The 22,718-nt window shown below is 39.5% G+C and overlaps 1 protein-coding gene across 10 annotated transcripts in view; it reads left to right on the top strand.

The window, feature by feature from the left end:
- LOC107265866 (sodium/calcium exchanger 3) overlaps positions 1-21,754 on the top strand; it is a 54,165-nt gene extending 32,411 nt beyond the window's left edge. For 5 of the 10 annotated variants that reach the window (XM_015735737.2, XM_025083172.1, XM_015735740.2 and 2 more), the window contains 4 exons: positions 6,596-6,754; positions 11,945-12,116; positions 13,201-13,481; positions 13,629-21,754. In XM_015735737.2, coding sequence (XP_015591223.1) covers positions 6,596-6,754; positions 11,945-12,116; positions 13,201-13,405 — 536 coding nt within the window. In that variant the 3' untranslated portion in view covers positions 13,406-13,481; positions 13,629-21,754. Of the gene's footprint in view, positions 1-3,257; positions 3,513-3,581; positions 3,855-6,595; positions 6,755-11,944; positions 12,130-13,200; positions 13,482-13,628 lie in introns of those variants that run through there. The other 5 variants (XM_025083170.1, XM_025083169.1, XM_025083171.1 and 2 more) reach the window with 5 other exon arrangements.
- Positions 21,755-22,718: the final 964 nt, after the last annotated feature.

The following is a 22,718-nucleotide window of genomic DNA, read 5'->3' as shown; positions in this document are numbered from 1 at the left end:
TCAGGTTTAACCAGATACAATAGCAATAACTCGTAGTGAATTTATGCGCGTCTATATCCCAGCCAAAGGACGACAGGAGGTTACTGTGTCACGTGGATACTCGCTTATACGTATTTACGCATACCAGCAAGATATCCATAAAGTCTCGCGTATAGAATTCACCGAGGAACAAGGGATTTCATGCTATTTATGAGATACGACAGGAGATACACGTGCACGATCATTTTGCACACAGTACGTATATCCAAGAATTGGTACTCTTGCTTTGCCACGGGTACTTGTGGGAAGTTTTAGTAGAAAAAAAAAAGCCGTAAGTATAAGTGAAAAGTATGTATATAGGTATACGTGAAAAATATAAAATCTCTCGTAATGGACCGTCCACCAGAGGCTGGTTGGTAAAGATTAATGCCGTTGAACTTTTAGGAAGGAAATTTTCTTCGTCTCCCCATCCCCTCCGACACTTTCTTTTTTTCTTTCTTTTTTAAAACCCTCAAAGCATCACGGGATACGACGACGGCGTAAAGTTAGACACGCTAAGAGACCAAGTCGCTCCTCATGAAAAGCAGTTGTCGAAGGGGCAAGCTAGTGATTGATTGATTTGATTCACGTGCTCGGAGGATATCCGCACCACGCCCTGTTATTTCTGCCAATAATATCGGCATGGCATCTGATTTCAAGGTGGTTGCACACTTACCGCGTGCCTAATTTCTCCTATAGACGCATCACGGGTCAAAATCGTCAAGGTGGACTGTGTCATGCGTCCCTTATACATTTGGAGCATCTGCCTCTGGTTCACCGGCCGTTGACAAGAGACAGAAACACACCGTGCAGGAGCGAGAGAAAGAGACGAGAGACTCCCGATTCCGCCCTATGCGGATTACCATACCAATTTTGGAGCTCTGGTATATGAGTCACTGTTGAATTTCATCGACGACTTATTACCCATATAATTATTCAACGATTAACGAATGCTTGTCACTCGCCATTGTTCTAGGAGAATGTCGATAATGGGGAGCAATTTTACGTTTTTTCTCGCATTGTTTTTCTCCCTTGAAAATATAACGACTCGGTATCCTTGCTGTTTCCCGTGCTAGTTTTTCAGCTGGTGCACGTGCAGCATGTTAAATCCCGCAAAGCACTGGCAACCCGGATGTATAAACAACGAAATATATATATGTATATAGTAGCGTGCAGATAGAACGACTGCGAAATAATAATCGCAACATAGCTACCGTTCCAGCCATATTTATCGGGTGCTCTCAATATTCAGGTAACACCGGTCGACACCGAGAAAATCAGTTTTCAATTGGCAACGTTTTGGTGAATATTTTCAGAAAATTCATTCTCAACAAATCTGTACTATTTGCGTTGACTTTCGCTGCAAACCCCTTTTTCTCACTTACGATTACGTACGCATACGCTGTTGCCCGTAGGTGCAGTCTTTGGACGCCTTAGAAATTGTAGAGCCGCTATACGTGAAGCGTCAAAGGTACACACTGTTACGCGGTACAATGCGAACCAAGAATATTTGGCTATCCCCCTAGTTTTCTACCTGTGTATCGTTACCTGTGCTCTTTGAACGTTTTCATCGAAATGAAGTTTTCCACGGTGGGTATGTGGGTACACGAGACTCTTTTCACGGTTCTTTGAAAGTGTCTCCAGGGCTTTGGGAGAGCCTTGAGCTTCTCTACCTTTTCTTCGCGCCTGCCAAGGCGCCGCCTGCCGACGCCCACGGTATCCATGCAGTATCCTAGATACATTGTTACTGCACAGTGAGTACGTGGAGTGAGAATAAGAAGGCCTATAGAAGGAAGCTGAATAGGAAGGAATATCGAAAGAGCAAGAGTTCACGGTTACATGTGTTATACGAGGATCAAGCAGGTCGTTTCAGAAATATAGTATCCGACATTAAGATTCTCGATGAAAGCTGGGCGTCCCACGATGCTTTACTTATATCGGCAGGAAATTAAATTCCGCGCATAAGTTTATAGGGCTTTTCCAGGTGATGAAAGTGAAATTAGAAAAATGAAACTTTTTTACGATACGAAATATCAACTTTTTGCGACGCTCGAGCTCTTCCAACGAGTTTCTCCACGCGCGATCCCAGATGGGATAAATTTTTCTTTTATCTCGTCTAAGCGAAATTTGAGTCGGTACCGAAAGCGCTCTGGCGTCCTAGCGACGTTCGACGAATGAAAAGAAAAATTTCATTTTTATCTTCCAAACCTGACACGCGCTTTAACCACTGTACGATCGATCCTATCGATGTCGACCTTGTCAGAGGCTTTCTGCCCCACAGTGGATGACGGACAGATACAATGGACCAGGGTGGGTTTATTTGCAAACAGTTTCACCAATGTTCACGTACTCTGGCTTTTGACATAATAACGAAGCGTATAGTTACTCTATTTCCCTTTTTACGCCATATACGTCATCCACCATAATCTGCCGTAAAACTTTGTCTGACCTATATTAGACTTAACCACTTTTACCACGTGATAACAGTTAGCCGTTGCCGAGTACCTGAAAACGCATGCAGACCCAGGCGAAGTTTGAAAACTCGGAGCGAAGCAATTTCGGTATTCAGTCTACTTCGGTGGAAGGAACTTTTTCTTCTACTCAAGCATTACACAACAAATCAGAGTTTCGTTTGCACGATTATTAAAAGCGTCACAGCAGTCTCGGTTAAGTCCGTTGGTCGAACGCCCACGCCCGAGGAGGCTTCCAGTTTAATCGAGAACGAAAAAGAAAATAAATGAGACAGGTAACTCGAGGGAGGAAAGCTTTGAATCTTTATTAGGATCGTCACACGACGAATCATTGCGTTTTAACGAGTAGCGTCAGCTTTCTGTCTCTCTGGGTTTTGTGTAAGCAAACGACTAATTGCACACACGCACTCACGCACACAATGCTTCCGAAGGGCCTTGAGCTTTTCCCGGTGCGAGAAAAAGCGAAAGCGAACCCACCGACGGTACTTTTACCTCTCGTAAAGCGTCCATGCTTTATCCATCTGGCAGCTTCAATTTCCCCTGGACGAGGGGACAGAACTAACGTAAATTCCAAACGGTCAACGGGAGCGCTCACGTGTTCGATACGTTAAGAACTTTACGGAGACCACGAAGCCGTCGCCTGTCGCACGTAAGGCAGCACGTATAACGTAACCTAACCTAACTTATATGTATTACCAAATATATCTATATATTGAATATAACTGTATATACGTGGGTATATAATTTTTACGTTTTATTCATCCATAGAAGCGACCGTGCATCGGTGATGTCTAACGCGATGAATTTTACCAAGTGCCAAAAACCCCAAGAAATGTCGTGTTCGCTTATTTTCCTGGCCAGCCGGAAAAGTTCGACACCGGCATTTTCCTCGTTACGACTTTTCCACCTGGGAATCCATCTCGATTTATCGAATCGAAGGAATCTCGAGGGTCGAACGTCAATTAGTGAGGTTAGAAAGTAAGAAGGGTTGGTCTCTCTTCTAGGTTGGTCAGCGGACGATGGGTCAGTGAAAAATTGCCTTAACTTTTTTACTCTCTTCTTTCTCATCTCTGTTTCCAACAACCATTCTAGCGGATTTCCACGTTTCTATGGCGACCAAAGTCGTTCAATGTTCGCACTGTACTGTCGGCTGTCGCTTTCGACCCTGAAGAAAGAGGAAAGATGGTGAAGAGACTTGCGAAAGAAAAAAGAAAGTACCGAAGGAAGAACTTCGTCCAATGACCTAGAAACGCAGTCAGAAACTAAGGAAGTAACGGCAGGCACAAGGGAGTCGTATAATGAAGAATTGGAAGAAAAACTGACGAAGGAACAAAATATGATAAGAAAATGAGAAAAGGAAAAACGAACTTTATTTCGTTTAAAAAAAATGGTAACCAAAAGAATTGTCAAAAAAGCAATCTATTTTGAAAATATTACATCCGCCATTTTTTCTATTTATATCACTCGCATATCGGCATTGTCATATTTCCTAGTATGTATCTGATAACAAGCGACACAGTGCTGTCATAACAAAATCTTGCTGATGCATTCTTATGCGTTCCTTTCACGATTCGTTCGTATCCATTGGAATTTTATGAATTAAATCCTTTTATAGTTTTAACCAAGGACGTTCATACCCAAGTGAACTGTTCTCTATCGTCGTCCAGCTCCTTTTCTCGGCTCCGAGTAATCGATACTAATGAGAATATCCTTGCAGAATTAAAATACGCCGCATCTGAGGTATTCTATTCTATTATTTATTCGACTCACGGTGAGGGACAAGGAGGACGAAGGGGAATATAAAATCAGGATAGATACACCGGGTGCGTTCAAGGATACACCCTGCAACTCCTGCAAGGATTAATCTCGCCAAGGATGTTCTTGCACCAAAAGTACCAAGGCTGTGCTTGGTGGTTAGAGCACCGCAAGTGAAAGGTTACATAGCATGTATCTTGGTAATATGTATAGCTATATAGAATGATTTCTTATATATATATATATATATGCATATACACACACCTAGTATGTAAGGTGAATCAAGCTGAAAATGGGAATGAAGAAAATTCAATGCCTCAAGCGTGTACACACCACCAAGCGGATTTAGGAACGTTTCTGCCCACGTAGATGGTACACGTGCTTTGCGGTTTCTGCTGAATTTCACTAAGAATTATGGGACGTAGGATACCGTTAAATCCTTTTCCTGCGTAATATTCGTCCTCGCCATTTATCTCAGGTGCCAGACGCTCAAGCCCATTATCAACGGAGTGACATAAAATAAGGCTGTGGAGGAATTGATAGATTTTGAAAATTTCTTAAGAGATTATTTGGATAAAAGATTTCTCTTTAGTAAGTTCTTCATTAATCTTGAACTGTACCGAGGATTCAATGTAAATTTTTTTTTTATTTTCCTAAGAAAGTTTATGTACGATTTTGTATATCGATGTTTTCCACTGGACTATTTACGACGGCAGACACTTTACCGGCGGCCATCTGTAAAAGCGACGGATAGAAGCTATGAACCGTAAAATGAGGACAAAACGAAAGACAGGAGAAATTGTGGGAAGAACGACTGTAGGGAATACCAGGAACAACGTGGTGGACCGCTTCCTATGCATCAGGATGTGTGTCACGCGTGAACCCATAATTTCTGAAACGGAAGCAGGTCACGTTCGCATGACAAAACTGACTACCTCGTTCGCCAAATATATAATACCTTAATCGTGCGAAATTTACGTTTGAAAAATTATCGGCGCTTAAAAAGTTACACGTATCGTCCTAGTCTTCGTCGTTAAAAATAATTTGCCTGGTACTAAAACATCACGTTATCACGAATTTACAAATTAAAAAAAAATTCCAGTCAAACTGGCTCGGTAATGAAAGTTTGCTTTCATCGGTACAATTTATTTGTTATACGATGATTCATGTATTTAGGAACCGATCGATAAACCCTGGGGTAAATTGAAGGAAACGTCAAATTTATGAGAGGGGCTCTACCTAAAACTAGTAACTAGCGAAGTTGGGTTCTTAGATGGATTCAACGGGACTTTTCAAAAAATTTCCACCGTATTGCAATATTACGTAAATCCTAAGTCCAGGTTGCCTACCGTCTAGACTGTGTGCTCTCTTTATTTTTATTAAGTTTTAAGATATATGCGTCTACGAAACAGCCAAATGACAGGATGGACTGATTATTTCGAGGACAGTAATCATTCTGGGTACGAAGGTATATTCTTACTGGGTTCGTCATCGACCAATACGTTCCTCCAAGGTGCTAATCTACTACCAGACTTATTACCATTACCGTTCTCCTTTCTGCGTGCATCCTGAGCCGAAGTGAATGATTCCCAGTTGGGCGGGATGAACCTTGACAAGACATTACGGTTGCGGAACTAGTAGCTACTCTTAGCAGCGTTGATTAATCAAACCTAACCAACCTATGTTGATGGTTCCCAACCACGAAGGCCTGGTTTACAGGGATTGGCTACGTATTCCTTATTAGACATTGAACAGGTCAGTGGTTCCCAAATCGCGTTAACCACTACAACTGATTCCCTTTAATTTAGTCGCAACACTTGCCGGGTGCTCAACGTGCCTACTCCTGCTTGATAAAGTAACGACGTCAAAACAATATGAAAACATATTAAAGAACGTTAACTCGGAGAACCACTGACCGAAAGAATCTATGGCTTCCTCCCTTTCAACGTCCGTCGATCTATCGACTTTGGCCTAATACACGTAATTATATTGACAGAGTTCACAAGACATAGAATTCTTTTATAGAAAATATAACCGCGTAATGACGTATGCAGGTTATTCGGACGATACCGGGAGGGTTGTCAAAAGCTCGCACCCTTCGTATTTTCTGTTTCGCCTTTAACGTGCACGTGCATTGTGAAGAGGCACAAGAGACTGGAGTATAAGGGCTGGCGCTGCGAGTAAAGACTCATTTTGGCTCTGAAAATTGCTTTAACGAATCTTTTCAAGCGTCTCGGAGGAGACTCCAGAGCTCAGTCCCCGGTGCCAGTACTCCAGTCAACCACCACCAGGGGTACCGGTTCTTTCAAAGGCTGCTGGACAACCTGTTGATGATCTTGACTATGTTACAGATATCGCCGGTGGATACCTGTCCTTTGTCGTGAGCATATTCGGCATCGGAGTCGTCACTGCAGTCATCGGCGACATTGCATCCTACTTCGGATGCACCCTGGGCATAAAGGATTCCGTCACCGCTGTTGTCTTTGTCGCCCTGGGTACCAGTATTCCTGGTGAGTCCAAGCACCTGCAATGAATCCGTAATATCGACAGCTGCAATCTGTCAGTGGCTAATGCGATTTCGCATTAACACCTCGGGATATCCCTCGCTAATTAACGGAACCACTAATTGTATATGGGTCAAACACAACGTATCCTGATATCCCGCGTACAGAGAGATATTTTCATTAAGGATTTTCGCGAAAATCACGGCAATCCTGGGACATCGTGACATTTTTAATAATATCTGTTCTCTAATAATTTATCGAAACAGTCGAATTTTAAATGGAGCACATTCGTTTTTTACCGGGGTCCAATGCCAGTAATTTCGTTAGTTGATAAAGTAGCCAGTAAAGCTCGAATTTATAACTTGGTTAATTTATAAGCTCTTTTAAGAAAGCCAAATTATAACGAGTGCTGTACTACACTTTATCGCGTGATTCATTATTTTGAAGACTAAACAGAAAAAAAAGTATTGGATACTCCCACAGGTCTTATTATGGAATTATACAATTTTACGTGATAAGTCATTTCTCTACTGTTTTTTGTTCGGTAATATTTAAGTGATGCTAGTAGATTAACGATGACGCACGTTATTCGCTTGTTTACAGCAGTACCTACGTTCTTGAGATATTTCCAGTTCTCATTCCTGAATTTTTGAATTTTCTCTCTTGGCTTTACATAAGAATATTTTTCCACGATACCCTGTACCTTCTGATGGCATTAAAAATGCCTTATCGGTAAGAGGATTATGGAATGCCACAATGTCCTACGGTTTCCATTTTTTAAGATTATTTTTTATCCTGATTTCACACGAGAAATTATTGAACAATTCTCTCTGTGCATCGCTTTAGCATCTGTCTCCGTTACTCCCAATATGTCTCTCAGATTTAATCTCTATGAAAATAACAGGAACGCCAGACCGCAAAAAGGGATGAAGCGGTCGAGCAAAATTGCCTGTCAAACCGGAAACTGTCACGCGACGGTGAAAGGAGTCGTTCATCCATTTGGACGTTTCCTGTCTCTGATCCTCTCACCCCGTGCCTCTCCCCACCTTCAGCACTCGAATGTCACTAAAGGAAGTAACGTTGCTCCTTATAGGGTTGGACGTACATATCTATCCTTCCTAGAGACACGGTAATAAATCTGACACTAATTTTAGTACAAGGGGTAGTAAGAGTAACTCTTATTCTGATCTACAGTGATTTACAAAAAGTTCTCATGGGGACATAAAGTTTTATCGGTTTCATCGAAAATTTTGTACGGGTATAAGTTACTCAGGAAAAACAATTTCAGAACGTTTACAAAAGCGCATCAGGGTTATTTGCTGGATAGCGCTTTAGGCGTTCGTTGTCCAATACACTCGGGTCCATTAATACCTAAAACATACGTTGAACATTTATGACGAGCGTGAAACTTTAGATTGCATATAGCTGCTACAAAATTTGCTCAACTATTTGCACACAATTTTACTATGTAACTACAAGGGAGGTCTAGTCAGTTTAAGTGGATCTGTTAAATTCGACAGCTGACGTGAAAGGACCGTTAATTAGAAACAACTCTGGCAGACCTTTGGCTTGCTTCCGGTACTTGCTTTTCAATTTCAATTGGACAATAGCAAGAGTCTGAAATGCCAATATACATTGAAGTATTAAATTATCACTGTTGAATAATATGAAAATTTGCATACCTCGATTTCAAAGTGCTTGGCTCACGTAGGAGGAAGTTTTGAATGTGTATAACTTTGAAACGGTTTGAAATATACATAGAGGCGATACAGAGTATCCCTCTGATCGTCAATTGTAAGTTTTATTATACGTCTGTCTTTCTCTTACGCACGTAAACAGCCATAAGATCTGATCGGTTGATAACATTGAAAGCCTATACGATATTCACGTTGGCAACTTTGCTCGGATTTGGTCTATACGCCGGAATGCATTAAATATTGTCATACTGTAGATACGTAACCAAATCAGTCATTCGACGATTGTCAAATTAGACTTTTGTATTTGTGCCGCATAGCCACGTGCAACCGCAAAAAAGGCTGACATGGTAGCCTTGGTACCATGGGGTAGGATGGGTGGACAGGGGGGAGTATAAAATTGTGCATTTAACCAGAGGCAATAATCGAGATAGGTAATTACCGTTAATAACGCGCCCAGGGGTGTAGTAGGTTAACGGCGAACCACCAGGGGACCAGGGACGGCGAGGGTAAACGTCGCGGTGCTGGCGTCGGACAATAAAAAGGATATGCCGTAGGGTAAATTATAACGCGGGCACGCGTTAACGGGGACAGCGCCATGAAATGGAAATGAGAATTCAATTCGATAAAGCGGCTGGGAATTATTTAAACCGGTGTGCTCGGGTGCTGGCAGCACGTTTTAATAACGGGTGAAGTTGAAGTTGAGAGCCTTCGTGTACTCTTGGTTGCAGATTTCAATTCCTTTTTTTTTTTAATTTCCCCTCCTGGCTCTCTTCGCTCTCATAGGGATGCTCGGATCGAGCGCAATTAAGCAGAAGCTAACGGGAGGTCGACGAGTAGCTCTGAGCTTGGGTTCTTTCACACAGCCCAACTGCAAAAGGCATACCGAGGCCATTTTACATAATTCCAGGTGCCAACGAGAGGCCGCGTTTTCATCTGAACTAGTACGCTTGTAGATTTTCAGAAAGCAAGAAGAAAGGGGCGACTGGAAAGTTCGCGAAAGTGGAGTAGAGGCAATTGTTTGTGTGTCTGGAGAGAAAGAGAAAAAGCAAGCAGAGAGAAGAGGTGCGTGGGTATGAAAGTAAAGAAAAGAGGATGCGAGGTTGAACGGGGGAGATAGGGATGATTTTTGTCAGGGATATGGGAAATTATTTTTTTTCAATAAATTTCGATTTATCGATGTCAAGATCGTAAATGGTGCCATAAAGATGTCGTACCATGATTTTATATACCACGGACATTGATAAATAACGAGCTACGGTTATCCATGAGTCAGGGCAATTCCCGGCTTTTAATACGGCATTGATTTTAGGGCTCATAGCGTCCTACGTCCTTCTTCTTTTTGTACCTTTATCATCTCATCGCTGAGTGCCGGAATTATTGGAAGAGAGAAAAAGTTACGGGCGAGCTCGCAAGATAACGGGAAGTCTAGCTGGGAAATTTTCTTTAAGACGACTCGTCGGCACTGACGACGTTTTCTTAACGATATCGGCAACTGCACGGGGAAATGAGTTTAACACCCTTGGAATAAATTGCCTGACGGCGACTGCGTTCCTCTCGATTACCAGGAGGCTGTTGGTCCTTATCCCATATCCCCCTGTCTCTTCTGCATGATATCTTACGCGTGTACAGTCTGAATAGATAGGGTATAATAACCTCTCAGTTTTCGTGTGTCGAACACCCCACGTGGTTCTCTCTGACGTTGATCGATTGACACGAGACAGGTTCTTGCGGTGGTACCCTAAATCGTTAGGGTTAAGAATGAGTTTAAAATTGAAAGATCGGTGAAGTAGGTCAATCGAATGCGATTTAATCTTCTTGGTTTCGCCCATAAATTTGAATTGGTCTGAGGAATCCGGAATGCGGAATAACAAATAAACGATAACCCCCGGCTAGGGTCCCCAGATCTACCAGACGGATCTGTCTCGGTTCTTAGGATCCGGACGGGATGATCTTGATTCAGCGTTCGTAGATGCACCGGGGTGCTAGACTGTAGGTACGGTAGGTACCTGTTCGGGAAAGGGAACAAGACTTTCCCATTTCCATTATCCAAGTTCCCACCGAGTTATTCAAATCCCTCATAAATACTCTGTCGTCTGGCTCTGCCTTAGCCATTCTCCTACGGTCGTGTAACTAATTTCGGCTCCTTTCCAGAATTTCGAATAATTCATGCCCGCCGAATTCGAGGCGAACGCCTTGTACGCTGTTTCCCAGAACAAGAAGACCGATAAATCGACCATGTGCCCTTTGGGTAATCGGATGTCGTGAACCTGGTCAATCCGAGGAAGAGATTGATCTACCGGGCGTCTTTGCTTTATTTTATTATTTCTTTATTTTCTTTTTATTATTTCTTCATTTCACTTAGCGTTTCCTGTTAACAGATATTCGATTTATCAGTTTTGCCAGGATGACTATCCCGCTTTTCCGCACTTTTGGAATACCCATACGACTTCGTCCCGTGAATATGGATAAAGTCATAAATATTTATGGAGATTATGCGAGCGTCGAAGATCTCGAGAAAACAGCGGCACTCTCGAATATGTCGCACACGGAAAGACGCCGAAGATCAAGAATTCTTTCTAGTTCTGAATAATGCAATCCCATCCGGTGGTTCGTGCCACTTGGATTTATTATTCTACCGTGAACTCAGCTGCACAATAGAGGGCAACACTTCGCGTAACTATGACGATGCGGGTGTGAAGCTTATAAAAAAAAAAAATCCTCAATATCCTCTCCTCCTGGGAACAATGAAAGCGAAGAAGGCAGAATGTCAGATTTATTAAGATACGTGTTAAAGGTCGGATCGTATGAAATAAGGAAGACATAATGATCTAACAGATTTTACAGGACGTGCGAACCTGTTTATGTCCCTGTAAAACCTCGGCCCTTCGATTCATAAATCCGTCCCTATATTCCGCTCACTGGGGGGGCTTGCGAATAAAATATGAAATTGCTATTCACCCTGACGCGAATATCAAGCACGGTCCTATGGCAACGATATACCACGGTACTAAATAACCTGGAAAATTCGGATTGCTCTGTGAACTCTATATCCCGATGCTTGAAATTGTAAATTCACTTAAAAAAAAATATATTTCCTACATTAATATATTCGTATAAACTTTTTAAACCAGAGTACGTTTAGCTGGGTTCGTTACGTATAAAAAAAAAGTCTCTGATTGAATCGATAATGTTGGTCTGATTAATATATGAGTGCCACTCTGTCAATTGAATTAATGTTTGCGTGCACCTCGGGATTGGTACTTTGCCAGCGTAATAGAGGAAATGGTGAACAGGGAGTTAACGGGGACTTTGGGTCTGCCTCATTCTTCTTGATGCAACGGTAATATTTAATTAGGGAATTTTGCACACCGCGCTACAATCGTATTATGTATGAGCTTGAGACGCATATCTTTAATAGGAAATACGACGAATTGACATAATATATGTATGCTTGTTGTAATAAGAAAAAAAAATTGAGATTCTGACGTATTTATTTCAGACACGTTTGCGAGCAAGGTGGCCGCCTGCCAGGACAAGTACGCGGACGCGAGCGTCGGAAACGTGACCGGCAGTAACGCAGTAAACGTCTTCCTAGGGATTGGCATTGCGTGGAGCATCGCTGCAATTTACCATGCCCGCAACGGTGATCCGTTCGTCGTCGAACCCGGCAAGTCAGTAAAAAATGTATTCACAAAATTCTATGAAGAATTCATCCACCGGGTTCACGGTTCGTTTAATTATCTTTTCATTGTTTTTCATCGCGCAAGTTCATCCAGCCGAAACCCTTCGTAACTACTTATAACAGAATCCACAGTTTGCTTATACAGTCTTGTATAGAAAGTTCAAATTTTTGCAATGAAATTTTGTGATCCACAAAAATGAGAAAAGACGTAACAGATAAATCATCGAAGACAAAAATTAATGTGTACAAGGATTTCTCAAATTTTTCTATCGTCATCAAATACGACGCGGTGCGTAGTTAACGTTAGAAATAAGATGTTGCTGGGTGGTAGATATCGATCCTCAAGGTAACTTGGAAAAAGTGCACCAGCTTGATCACAGATGGCAGTACCGGTTCTCACGATAGTTCAACATTATCCAACAGGATTTCACTGACGACACTTTAATGCTTCAAATTTTACCGAGAGTCAGTTTGTCCTCTTTGTATATCAGCCAGGGGTTTTACGGTAGTATCCAGAAAAAGGAACGTTTCCACGAGACGACAAGGGTCCCGAAGTGCGATACCGTAAGGGTCAACCTTAAAGGGAGTGGCAATAAATGATCCTCAAGAAAGTTAGATATATTCATTGAAGTATCATTTGATCCGCGCAGGAAATTCCGTTGGCGTAGGAAATATTTTTTTAACGTAATAACGCCAGCGTCTGGAAGGGCTGATCAAACTCACCCTAGTCTTAATCATTCCCCTCATACCGTGGTAATTTCATTTCAGCAGACAGGGGAAGAACGCCAGCCTCTTACAAGCACGTTCTCATGCTTCCTTCATTTTGCTAAAGGCGGACCCCGTGTTCTGTCTGTGCTAACAATTAATTCATTATTTGAGTCAATAATGGAACCATTGGAAAACGCATACAAAATTTCTATTCAATCGAGCACTCTATGTAACGAAGCTCAGCATTCGAAAAATCATACAGCGTCATGCTCAAATAAGCATAAACAGCTTGACGATGTAATCCTCACGTTGATGACGTAATAAAACACCAATAAATATTTCTGTTAAAAAATAACGGAAAATAGTCTGGCCTTCTCCGTGACGCTATTCTGCACGGAGGCGTGTCTGGTGATCGTGGTGCTGTTAGTCAGAAGAACGAAAAGCATCGGGGGTGAATTGGGCGGTCCGTTCGTCCCGAAAGTCGTCACTTCCGCGATACTCTTCTCCCTGTGGCTCTTCTACCTCGTCATGTCCACCCTTGAGGCCTACGGAGTCATCCAGGGCTTCTAAGAGCGATAACGCCGAGGAATGGCCTAATATATCCACCTGTACTTATCTTCTATATGCTCAAGGAAACGTTCTCTCGGTAAGTAGATAAAGCACGTCACCGTACAGCCATAAGGATATGTACTGATCCTACCTATTGACGTACGAACGACAGACGCATTTGCGCGAATCATCAATTGGATTAGGTAACGCGTATCGTTAGAAGTCTTCTGTATTCATGTTTCAGGACTTGCTCGTAGCTGCTGGATATCGAGAAAGTGAATTCGCAAAGGGGATGGACTCGCAATGCCGAAGCGACATAGCCAGGGATCGATATAACAACGAGAGTGCGTGAGTGCTGCGTTGTCTAGGTATAATTATTACCTGCGTAATAAAGAATGTATCTATTTGTGTGTACCAGTTAAGGGGACGCCGTGACGTATAAGAATGCGAGCAAATGGATGACATAGTGCGTGACTGGGAAGGAATAATTGCCTTAGGAGTCTTAATACTATAGTTAGTTGCTGATCGTTATACCGATTGGAATTTGAAGTATATCAAACGTATACATTGTAATAGATGAGCATGCCGAATGATCGCAGATGGAATTCATTTTAAATTGTTATAACGTGACAAAGTCAAGCAGACAGAATAGTCGTAAAATATTTTCTTAGGGAATAACGTGAATTCCTGTAATGCCGATATTAGTGCTATATGCGTCTATGAGATTTTTTATTTATAATTTTAATCGCAAGGATCGTACTTCTGAATTTTAGGGTGATACGAGGTGCTGCGAGGTGGTTGAGGGATGCGGTTGGTTATTTTCATTTATTAGGAAGATGATCGTGTCGATCGTTTGTTATTAGATAGAAAATGGCGCTATTTAAGCTCGTCAAGTATATTATGACAAAAACACACTGCTAGGTAATATCAAGTTCGGAGGAAGACAGGATTGAAATACATGAGAGAGAGAGAGAGAGAGAGAGAGAGAGAGAGAGAGAGAGAGAGAGAGAGAGAATAGAAAAATATAACGTAAAAGAAATATAATATTGTAAAATGACAGAGAGGATGGTACGTGTATATGATGAGCGCTTTACCAAATGTTTCCTCCGCTCTTTCCCTATCTCGTACGAGTTATCTAACTGCAGTTTCATAGGAACTTAGGTAGATAAACGGCTCAGCGAGCAATATTTTAAGAAGTCAATGTTGAAACTCGTTTTGGAGATATATTCAATATTGAATGATAAGGCGGTTGGTTGTTAAAGCGAAGTGAATATACTAGTAAGATAATTTTAAGGATGAGTGATTGGAATTCGCGAAATCCTTAAGGCGCAGCCTAAAGTAGCGAGCGTCGTTTAAACGTAAAGCTTTTGTTGTTCTTCACTGCCTTTGATCGGGGGTCGCTCATCCGGTCGCGCCTTGAAGTTCGCGATTATCAATATCCAGGTTCTGCAACGTATGTATATATATATATATATATATATATATATATATATCTATTAAATATATATATATAAAATCGCAGTAGCGCATATATATATATCTGTATATGAATACTCGTAGTGTAGATATTCAATCTATAGACTTTACGCATAAGATGAATATTCCCTGGCGATCGATCCACGGCTTTTAAAATCGTGATCCTTATTCATCTGTATTTAAAAGTTTTAGAGAAACTCGACGGTTCTACATTGTATATGAGATATTGACTAGTCCATGATATATTAACTGCTGAATGATCTAGTCAGTCTGTAGAGAGTTCCAAAGATAATCTGCCCCCCATGCATGTACCTATTTCCTCTCTCATTATTAACGGGTTTCTTATTAATTTTTTTTATCGCTGTTATCCTGGGGTAGAGATTTATGATACTAACCATGTACTTTTTGTTTCCTTTGGTATAAGGTATATATATATATATATATCCTGGATACATAGAATAGACGACGCGGTGTAGATTCTCCTTGTCTTTTGGATTATGGGCTCTTCTTTTGGCTGGCAAACGGAAGTCGTCGCACAGGCACAGAATCAGATTAGGTGATAACTCAAAGTTAGTGGATACTCCCTGGAAACTTATACGACTTGTTCTCCAGTCTAATTTCGGCCTTTTGAACGTGCGATAAATGTCAAATAAAGATGGCACATCTGAGAGTTTCCAATAAAGATATCGCATTATCCGGATGTTATCGCCATCGAATCTCATAACGGGAGCTTCCATGAGCTCGTGTAAACTGCAGGAAAAACAATCTCGTAAGGTAAATTTTGATGTCGTTCTCTTACACGACAAAGTGGATATTCCGCTATCGAATAAACAGCAGCCGGCTTGATTAAACGGCCAGTCGTTATGCCGGATAGCATGTAAATTCGTAACCTTAGTATCAGATCCAGAAAGTGGCATTTATTGTGTAAAGTATTCGTGAATAAACTACGTATAAAGAGTTTTGTGGCGTAGTTTGTAAAAAATAATACTTGAGGGAAGACTGTGGAGACTTGTCAGTCGAAACGTGGATCGTATATATTCTAAAGAGTAAAATGGTGGACGCTACGAATTCGTGAACTAGCATTCGGCTTTACGTATTCACGAATTTGAGCCACTGAAAAACGTGGAATGAATTTCGACAAATTTTACTTGCGTAACCCGGTCTTTGTCGTTGAGCTCGGGAGAGCCACGTTTCTCTTTATTTTTTTCGGGGATCATTCGTAATCCTATACTCGAGGGAATAGACAGTATCTCTTTTTCCTTCAGTGCGTTGTATCAGGTTTCGCGTGTTTACCTTTATTGTATGTACTTCTGCCGCTTTTCAAATCGTTATCGCGTAGAAATGGAAGTGCCGATAAGGAATTGCATTGGGTTTTTATATTGGTATTACATGGAGAACATATATACAGAATTGTAAGGTATTACTGTACGGAAATTAACACTAGATTTGCCAGACCAGTCATTTTGACTGGTCGTGCAATTTCAATTCAAAATTCCTACTAAATATATCATTCGATTTCAAAAATGATGTTATGACTTTTGTAGCTATAAGTAGAGAATACATTTTATAAACTTAATGTTATTTCATATACATTAGTAACAAATATAATTTTTGTTATTGACATTTATACCAGTACCAGTCAAAATGTATAAATAGATGGTAAATCTAGTGTTAAAGCAAACTAGGTTGTATTTGCGATCCCTCTTGATCATAGCAGTAGGTCAATCAAGATGGGTAAATAATTCGAATCCTCGCAGCATCTTTGATCGAGCTTTATAGGAATCGAATGATTTCTCGAAAAAAGAAAAATAATTGAACTCGTTTAACGCTTCGACTGATCCATAAGGTCTATTCGAGAATTTGTTTTTGGCAGGGGCCAACTTGTTATGATCTTCCGTGTAAGGCAGTCCCCCGGATCTCATACTTAGCTCACGAATCTACTGTACCATAAGAGCGACAGTTTGTTTAACCCAGAAATGTCTAAATTTTTTCATTTGCATAAATCATCCGCTGTGTTCATCGGATAGAATATTTGCAAAAGGAAGAATAATGTCTAGGCTGAAACTTTCTTTTACATTTCCTTTTCACCTTTATAGTCTTTTTCATTCTTCACATTAATTATACCCTGTGAAGTCTTGTAGTCATGCAAACTGACGACGTTTGCACTGTGAGAATATCGGCACTGTAGAAATCCAATGGATTTCACTAAAGGAGAATCTAATCGTGCGTATATCTTAAACGTAACGAGCATGTTCTAGAATTTGATATTAAAGATAAAAAGAAATATAAAAGATATTGAAATTAGCTTGAACGCGAATCCAGCCAAAGATTATTATTTTATTAAATGATGAATTTTCAATGTGGGACTACTCATCGATGCGTAGACACTCAACAGCGAAGCATTAACGTGATAATACTTAATTGAGATTTCGCTATTATTCCAGATTCCACTGTACGCCAAGCGTCAAGGCCGCTCGTTGCTTCTATTCGTCCCTACGAAATATATATGTATTCACCAAAAAATACCAAAGTATTACCAAAAAAAAAAAAAGCAAATCGGGTGTTTCCATTGTTAAAAAAAAAATATCTCCTAAGGCAAACACATTTAAATGCAAATGTCTAATGAAAAATTGCAGTATTCGCGAGCAGTGGCAGCGAGTGCGTCTTATTGGATTACCGGAAATTATGCGATCACTAAAAATCATGCATTTATTAATTAATCCTATCGAATCTCGCGTAATCTCTGCAATTTACTATAATCCGGGCATAAATTAAGCCGGATTGATCGACGTTTCTAGTCAGCCTGCCATAGCGTATAATGGCCGCGTTAAAAATATACATATATATATTCGAATTAAAAAGCGCATTCGCACCTAGACGTGTCTCTCCATTTTATAAAATGGAAATCGATCGATTGGTGCAAGGTGCTTGAGTATTTTGTCGCGGATAGATAAATGAAAATTTTAGAGAAATATATATATATATATAAAGAGGTATACATATATAAATATCAAAATATTATATTCTGGCGTATAAGATAACATTGTAGATAGAATGAAGGAAGTGTAGATAAGTGAACGTAGGTAATAGGTAGTAGATAACACACTCTCGACCTTCCTCATAGGGTTACTTATGTACCTACATGCATACATACGTTATACATAAACAAAAAACATATATTGTTTCTTCTCCCGTGCTCGCTTCGTCTTGATGTCGTAGAAAATGTAGAATAGAGGAAATATGGGTGCACGCGGGCCCGAAATGCTTCGCGACGAACAGGGCTGAGCCTTTTAATCCCTAATGAATAATACAATTTATCGATTAACTTATTACATCTATTTACCGAAGTCGATCGGATTGTTTTAACGTGGCCAGCCGTGATGCGCGATCAAATTAACGAATTTATCGTAGATTGACACTGCGGTGAGTAGATATATATTTTATAAAGGACCAAATAAACCCGTCGATTGCTCGTAAGAATACGACCCTTAACCTTGCATAGCGAAGAATATTTTGAAAATGAAAAATGAAAGAATCCTTTAACAAATCATATCCTTGTTTCCTGTAAATTTTGCATTCCATATCGAACACCATTTTGACTGCAGGAAATCTTTTCATAGCTTTCGTGTCTCGTATGATTTTTGTTATCATCGGTCCACTGTAACTTCTTATGTCATATTAAATATAAGTATGATGATTATCGATAACGCATAAAAAATTGTACTTCACTTTTTGTCGAACTTTTAAGTAGTAAAACTACAGAGTAACAACAGAGACTTTCGTAAATTTTATGTCACCTACAGCGAATACAATTTATCAGCATTTCGAAAATACGTGGACTTACGACCAATCGATATCAAAATATCAATAAGAATTTTCCAGTTTCACACTTTTCCTTATTAACGTCTTAGCATTTATCATAGACAATTCTTATATCCTTCCTGTACGATCATAGACAAATTTTTCGAAATAGATCAGCACAGCAGAAAAAAAAGAAACGACCAATTTTTAGAGGGAGAGAAAAAGAAAAAGAGAGAGTGAAAGGAGGGGGGGGGAGAAAGTACTTTCAATTCGGACCAAATGGAATTCGCTGTATCAGCCAGTATAGTGTGCGTGAATTTCGTTGAAGTTACGAGATAAGGTTTAAATTTAAAAATCATCAGGATTCGCGCCATTCTACTTACTAATATTCTTATTCTTCTTCTCATTCACGTTCTTTCCGTGATACAAAGGTAACATGAGAAAATAGGCGATCGTGAGACGTAAAGCGACACTTTCGTTTCGATCGTTCACGCACAAAACGGGATGTGACTGATGAGTGAGAATCGATGAAAGTTATCTTTGACGTTTTTCGTGCAATTATTATATAGCTGTAGATATTAATAGAAGCTTAGAATTTTCATTTTTTTCATTTAATTCAAATTACATGTGCGTTCTCATCGAATCTTACTCACATCGAACAGTCCCGTCTTTCGAAAAATACCATATGTCCACGGCCGGCCACAAATTTTTGTATATATATATACATATGATATATTAAATGATAAAAAAAGAAAAATGAAATTAAATCTCAAACGTTTCTATTCACTTTACGAAAATCCTCTATTATACACTATACTTAAATACTCTTGACTATGAATCTTCGAAGCTATCCTCTTACTGGGCTCTTTACATTGTAATTGTACTTTGAAAAAGGACACTTCGTGTTCCAAGGCTATATCTTTCGATTCTACATACATAACTACATATACCCTGATTATAGCAGATTAATCAAAGGAAATCGAATCTTGGGAAACGAAAACATAATGCGAGTGACAACGGGATTATAATTACAAATGTCAAAGTTGTAATAGCGTCGAGGGACATTTTAAGATGGTAGATACTGTAAGATAATCGTGACTAAGCCAGAAAAGCAAAAGGTAATCATATAAACGAATAGTTAGATATAAAGTGGCGTATAGAAAGGATAAAATTGATAAAATTGAAGGAACGAAAGCGAAAGGATATGAGAAATGGTGTTTAAGTAAACAGAAGGATGGAACGTGAAAAGCACATTAAGCCTGAGTTACATGCCATTCGATAGAAAAATATGTCCAAGGAATCACATTGTTCCTCTTGTTGTTGAACGAAATGTATTTGCTTTTGCAGCGACCTCACATATAATTCATATATGTAGTACTGAAATTATTGTATCCACGTACGAACTTATTTCCTACACCTGGTCAGCCGATCGTTACCAATGTTATTGCGGCATGCATAATATATTTTTCGTGTAAATAAAGTAATTGATTTTTATTATAAATTATAACGTTAATTGCCACGCGGCTTTATCATTATTTTTCAATTCTCCGCCTTGTCATCACGCTGAGAAATGATTGTTCCTTTGATCGATCACTGCTATTCACTTCTTAATCACCTTTAAGATCAGTTGATTAAAATTGTTCACGACTTTTAAGCGACTCGTCGATATTGATAGAATTTTGCTTCTTTTTGTTAAAAAATTATTGTACAGTTTGCAGTACCTTTTTTTTTTAATATGCGTAAGTGGTGGTTGTAGTGGTTGCGCGATTTTGTTTTTCAACATCGCCGTCGATGTTGAGTCCAAAAACTCATTGTAGGAATTTATCTGAAAAATCAATAAAATGAGGAAGTTTCCAAAATATATTTCTCAATGAATAATAGTGGTCCTGAATCTGTTTAAATGGTGCCACCACTGTAGAGAGGCGGAGAGAGGGGGTTAATAGTGGATTTTTGGTAATATTATTTTTCGAACATTATTTCAACATCTCTAAAGCTTTGAACTTTTTAACTCTACATTTCCTTGTCATTCTTTCCTTCATTCTCCTTCGCGTATTCCCTATTTTTTTCTGACTCTGTACAAAAAGTATTACTTCGCACGTTACCTTTACGTTTTTCAGGATACATGCATCATACAACGAATTGAGATTTACGTTAAATTTTCTTTGTACAATATTCAAGATATGTAAAATAGTGGGAGAACGTGATGAAATCATCGTTAGAATTCTCGTAAAGCGATACAATCGAAATTTTCGTTTAATTCGACATATGCCTTCTAAAGTTTGTTGTTTCATTTAAAAAACCAAATAATTAAATATATCGTTACTATTGTATCTACAATCACTGCTGGGGTCAGTTATTACAGCAATGATAATAATTGCGTTGATCGTTACTGATCAGAAAATTGGAATTAAAAAAAAATGAATATTTCGATCGTATCGCTTAACTCTAGCAAAATAAGAGAATCTTATCTTCCGTCTTCGATGTATAATTCCTGTTGTACAGAAAACTTTGGACAAAACGTCCGTGTAAAATCCGTTAAAGTTAAACGTTTGCGCCTATTCTTATTATTGTCGATTTTCCGCCCGCTATTTTGCGTCACGATCACGAAAAAAAAAGGCACTGTCCATGGCTCGCGAATGACGAGTCGTAGAGATAGAAAAAAGAAATTAAGTAACGAATAACTTTAAAAAGGCGAACTGCGTAAAATGGCGAGGTTGAAAACGAACGTGTTAATTGTTGATGTATCGTCGCGTCGAGAGCTCTTGTAACTATAGGTACATTACATATACCTTGAAGGAGGAATTGAATGTTGAGAATTATTTCCTATCTGTAAAATCGAATCTGATATTTGCGATCGAATTCTTTTCAAACGATAAGAGATTATATCCAATTACAATAGTATCGTAAAGTCCTTCGTAGCATTACGATTCTCCGATGGAACAATTATGAAATAAATATATTAAAGAAATTTTAGTAATTTAAAAATATATAACATCGAACCTCGGTTTGCCAGATAGGAATGAATCAAGATCGAATAAGAATCAATTAATTGTAATTGAATCGAAAGTGCAAAATATACATACATTAAATGTTGTTTACACCGTAAATATGATCGACCGTCCCGCAAAGTATATTAATTATCTCAACCGTCTCACTGTACTGTATTAAATCAAGTGTCTGCCCACCAATCGAATCCTAGTATCCCAAACCCAAGGACTCACTTTAATAATTTCATTTGCCATAAGCTGCCGGGAAGTTTGATGAGAGGATAAAGGGCATCGCCGGCAGGCAATAGTTAGTTTATTACGTATTATCCTTCGTTACGTCTCTCCTGTCCTTCATGTTTCGTTTTAAGCCAGGATCAACCTTGTAGATTCATCAAAATGTGCTACGTCACTGGGTCCTTGCCGAGGTTAAAAGTTTCCCCCAATTTTTCCATATCAAAACCGGAAGTAGGAACTTCTTTTGCTCCTTTGTTATTTCCAAAAACCAGTCACCTTACTTCCCAAGGAACTAGGAACGCTGGGTAATGGTAATTACAAACCTTGATAATCGAAATGCCGTATTTTACCATAACGAATTACAGGGTTACGTTAATGACGTAATACCCGTCAAGTAAATTAATTCCCTCTGCCAGACTTTAGACCAGCGTTTCGTTTATTTTATTAATTATTTATTGCCAGATGTGTGTCTAAGCACGGATCACTCTTACTTTATAATACGTTATACGACAATATTTAATATCATGTATTAAGATCGTGTGATAATTGAATTAGCTATTTGATTAATCGGTACTGAGTAACTGTTAATCATGAAATATGAAAAATTCCATTCCAATACATCGCTTTTAATAGGATCAACTGGCAAGATCACAATTTCAAAGTAAAGAGATAGCATGGTAAATAGTCACGATCGAAAGTAATGAAATTTTAATGTCGACTAGTCGTATCGTCAAAGTTAATCATCACGTAACCCAGTGATGAATAGAACTCATCTGTTATGAAATCGATTAAAAATACCTATATATGTGCGATGATAGCTGGGCGTTCGTGACTGA

This window comes from Cephus cinctus, unplaced genomic scaffold, assembly GCF_000341935.2.
Source record: "Cephus cinctus unplaced genomic scaffold, Ccin1 Ccin1_scaffold0240, whole genome shotgun sequence".
Classification (NCBI taxonomy): Eukaryota; Metazoa; Arthropoda; class Insecta; order Hymenoptera; family Cephidae; genus Cephus; species Cephus cinctus.
This window is presented reverse-complemented; position numbering and strand designations above follow the sequence as displayed.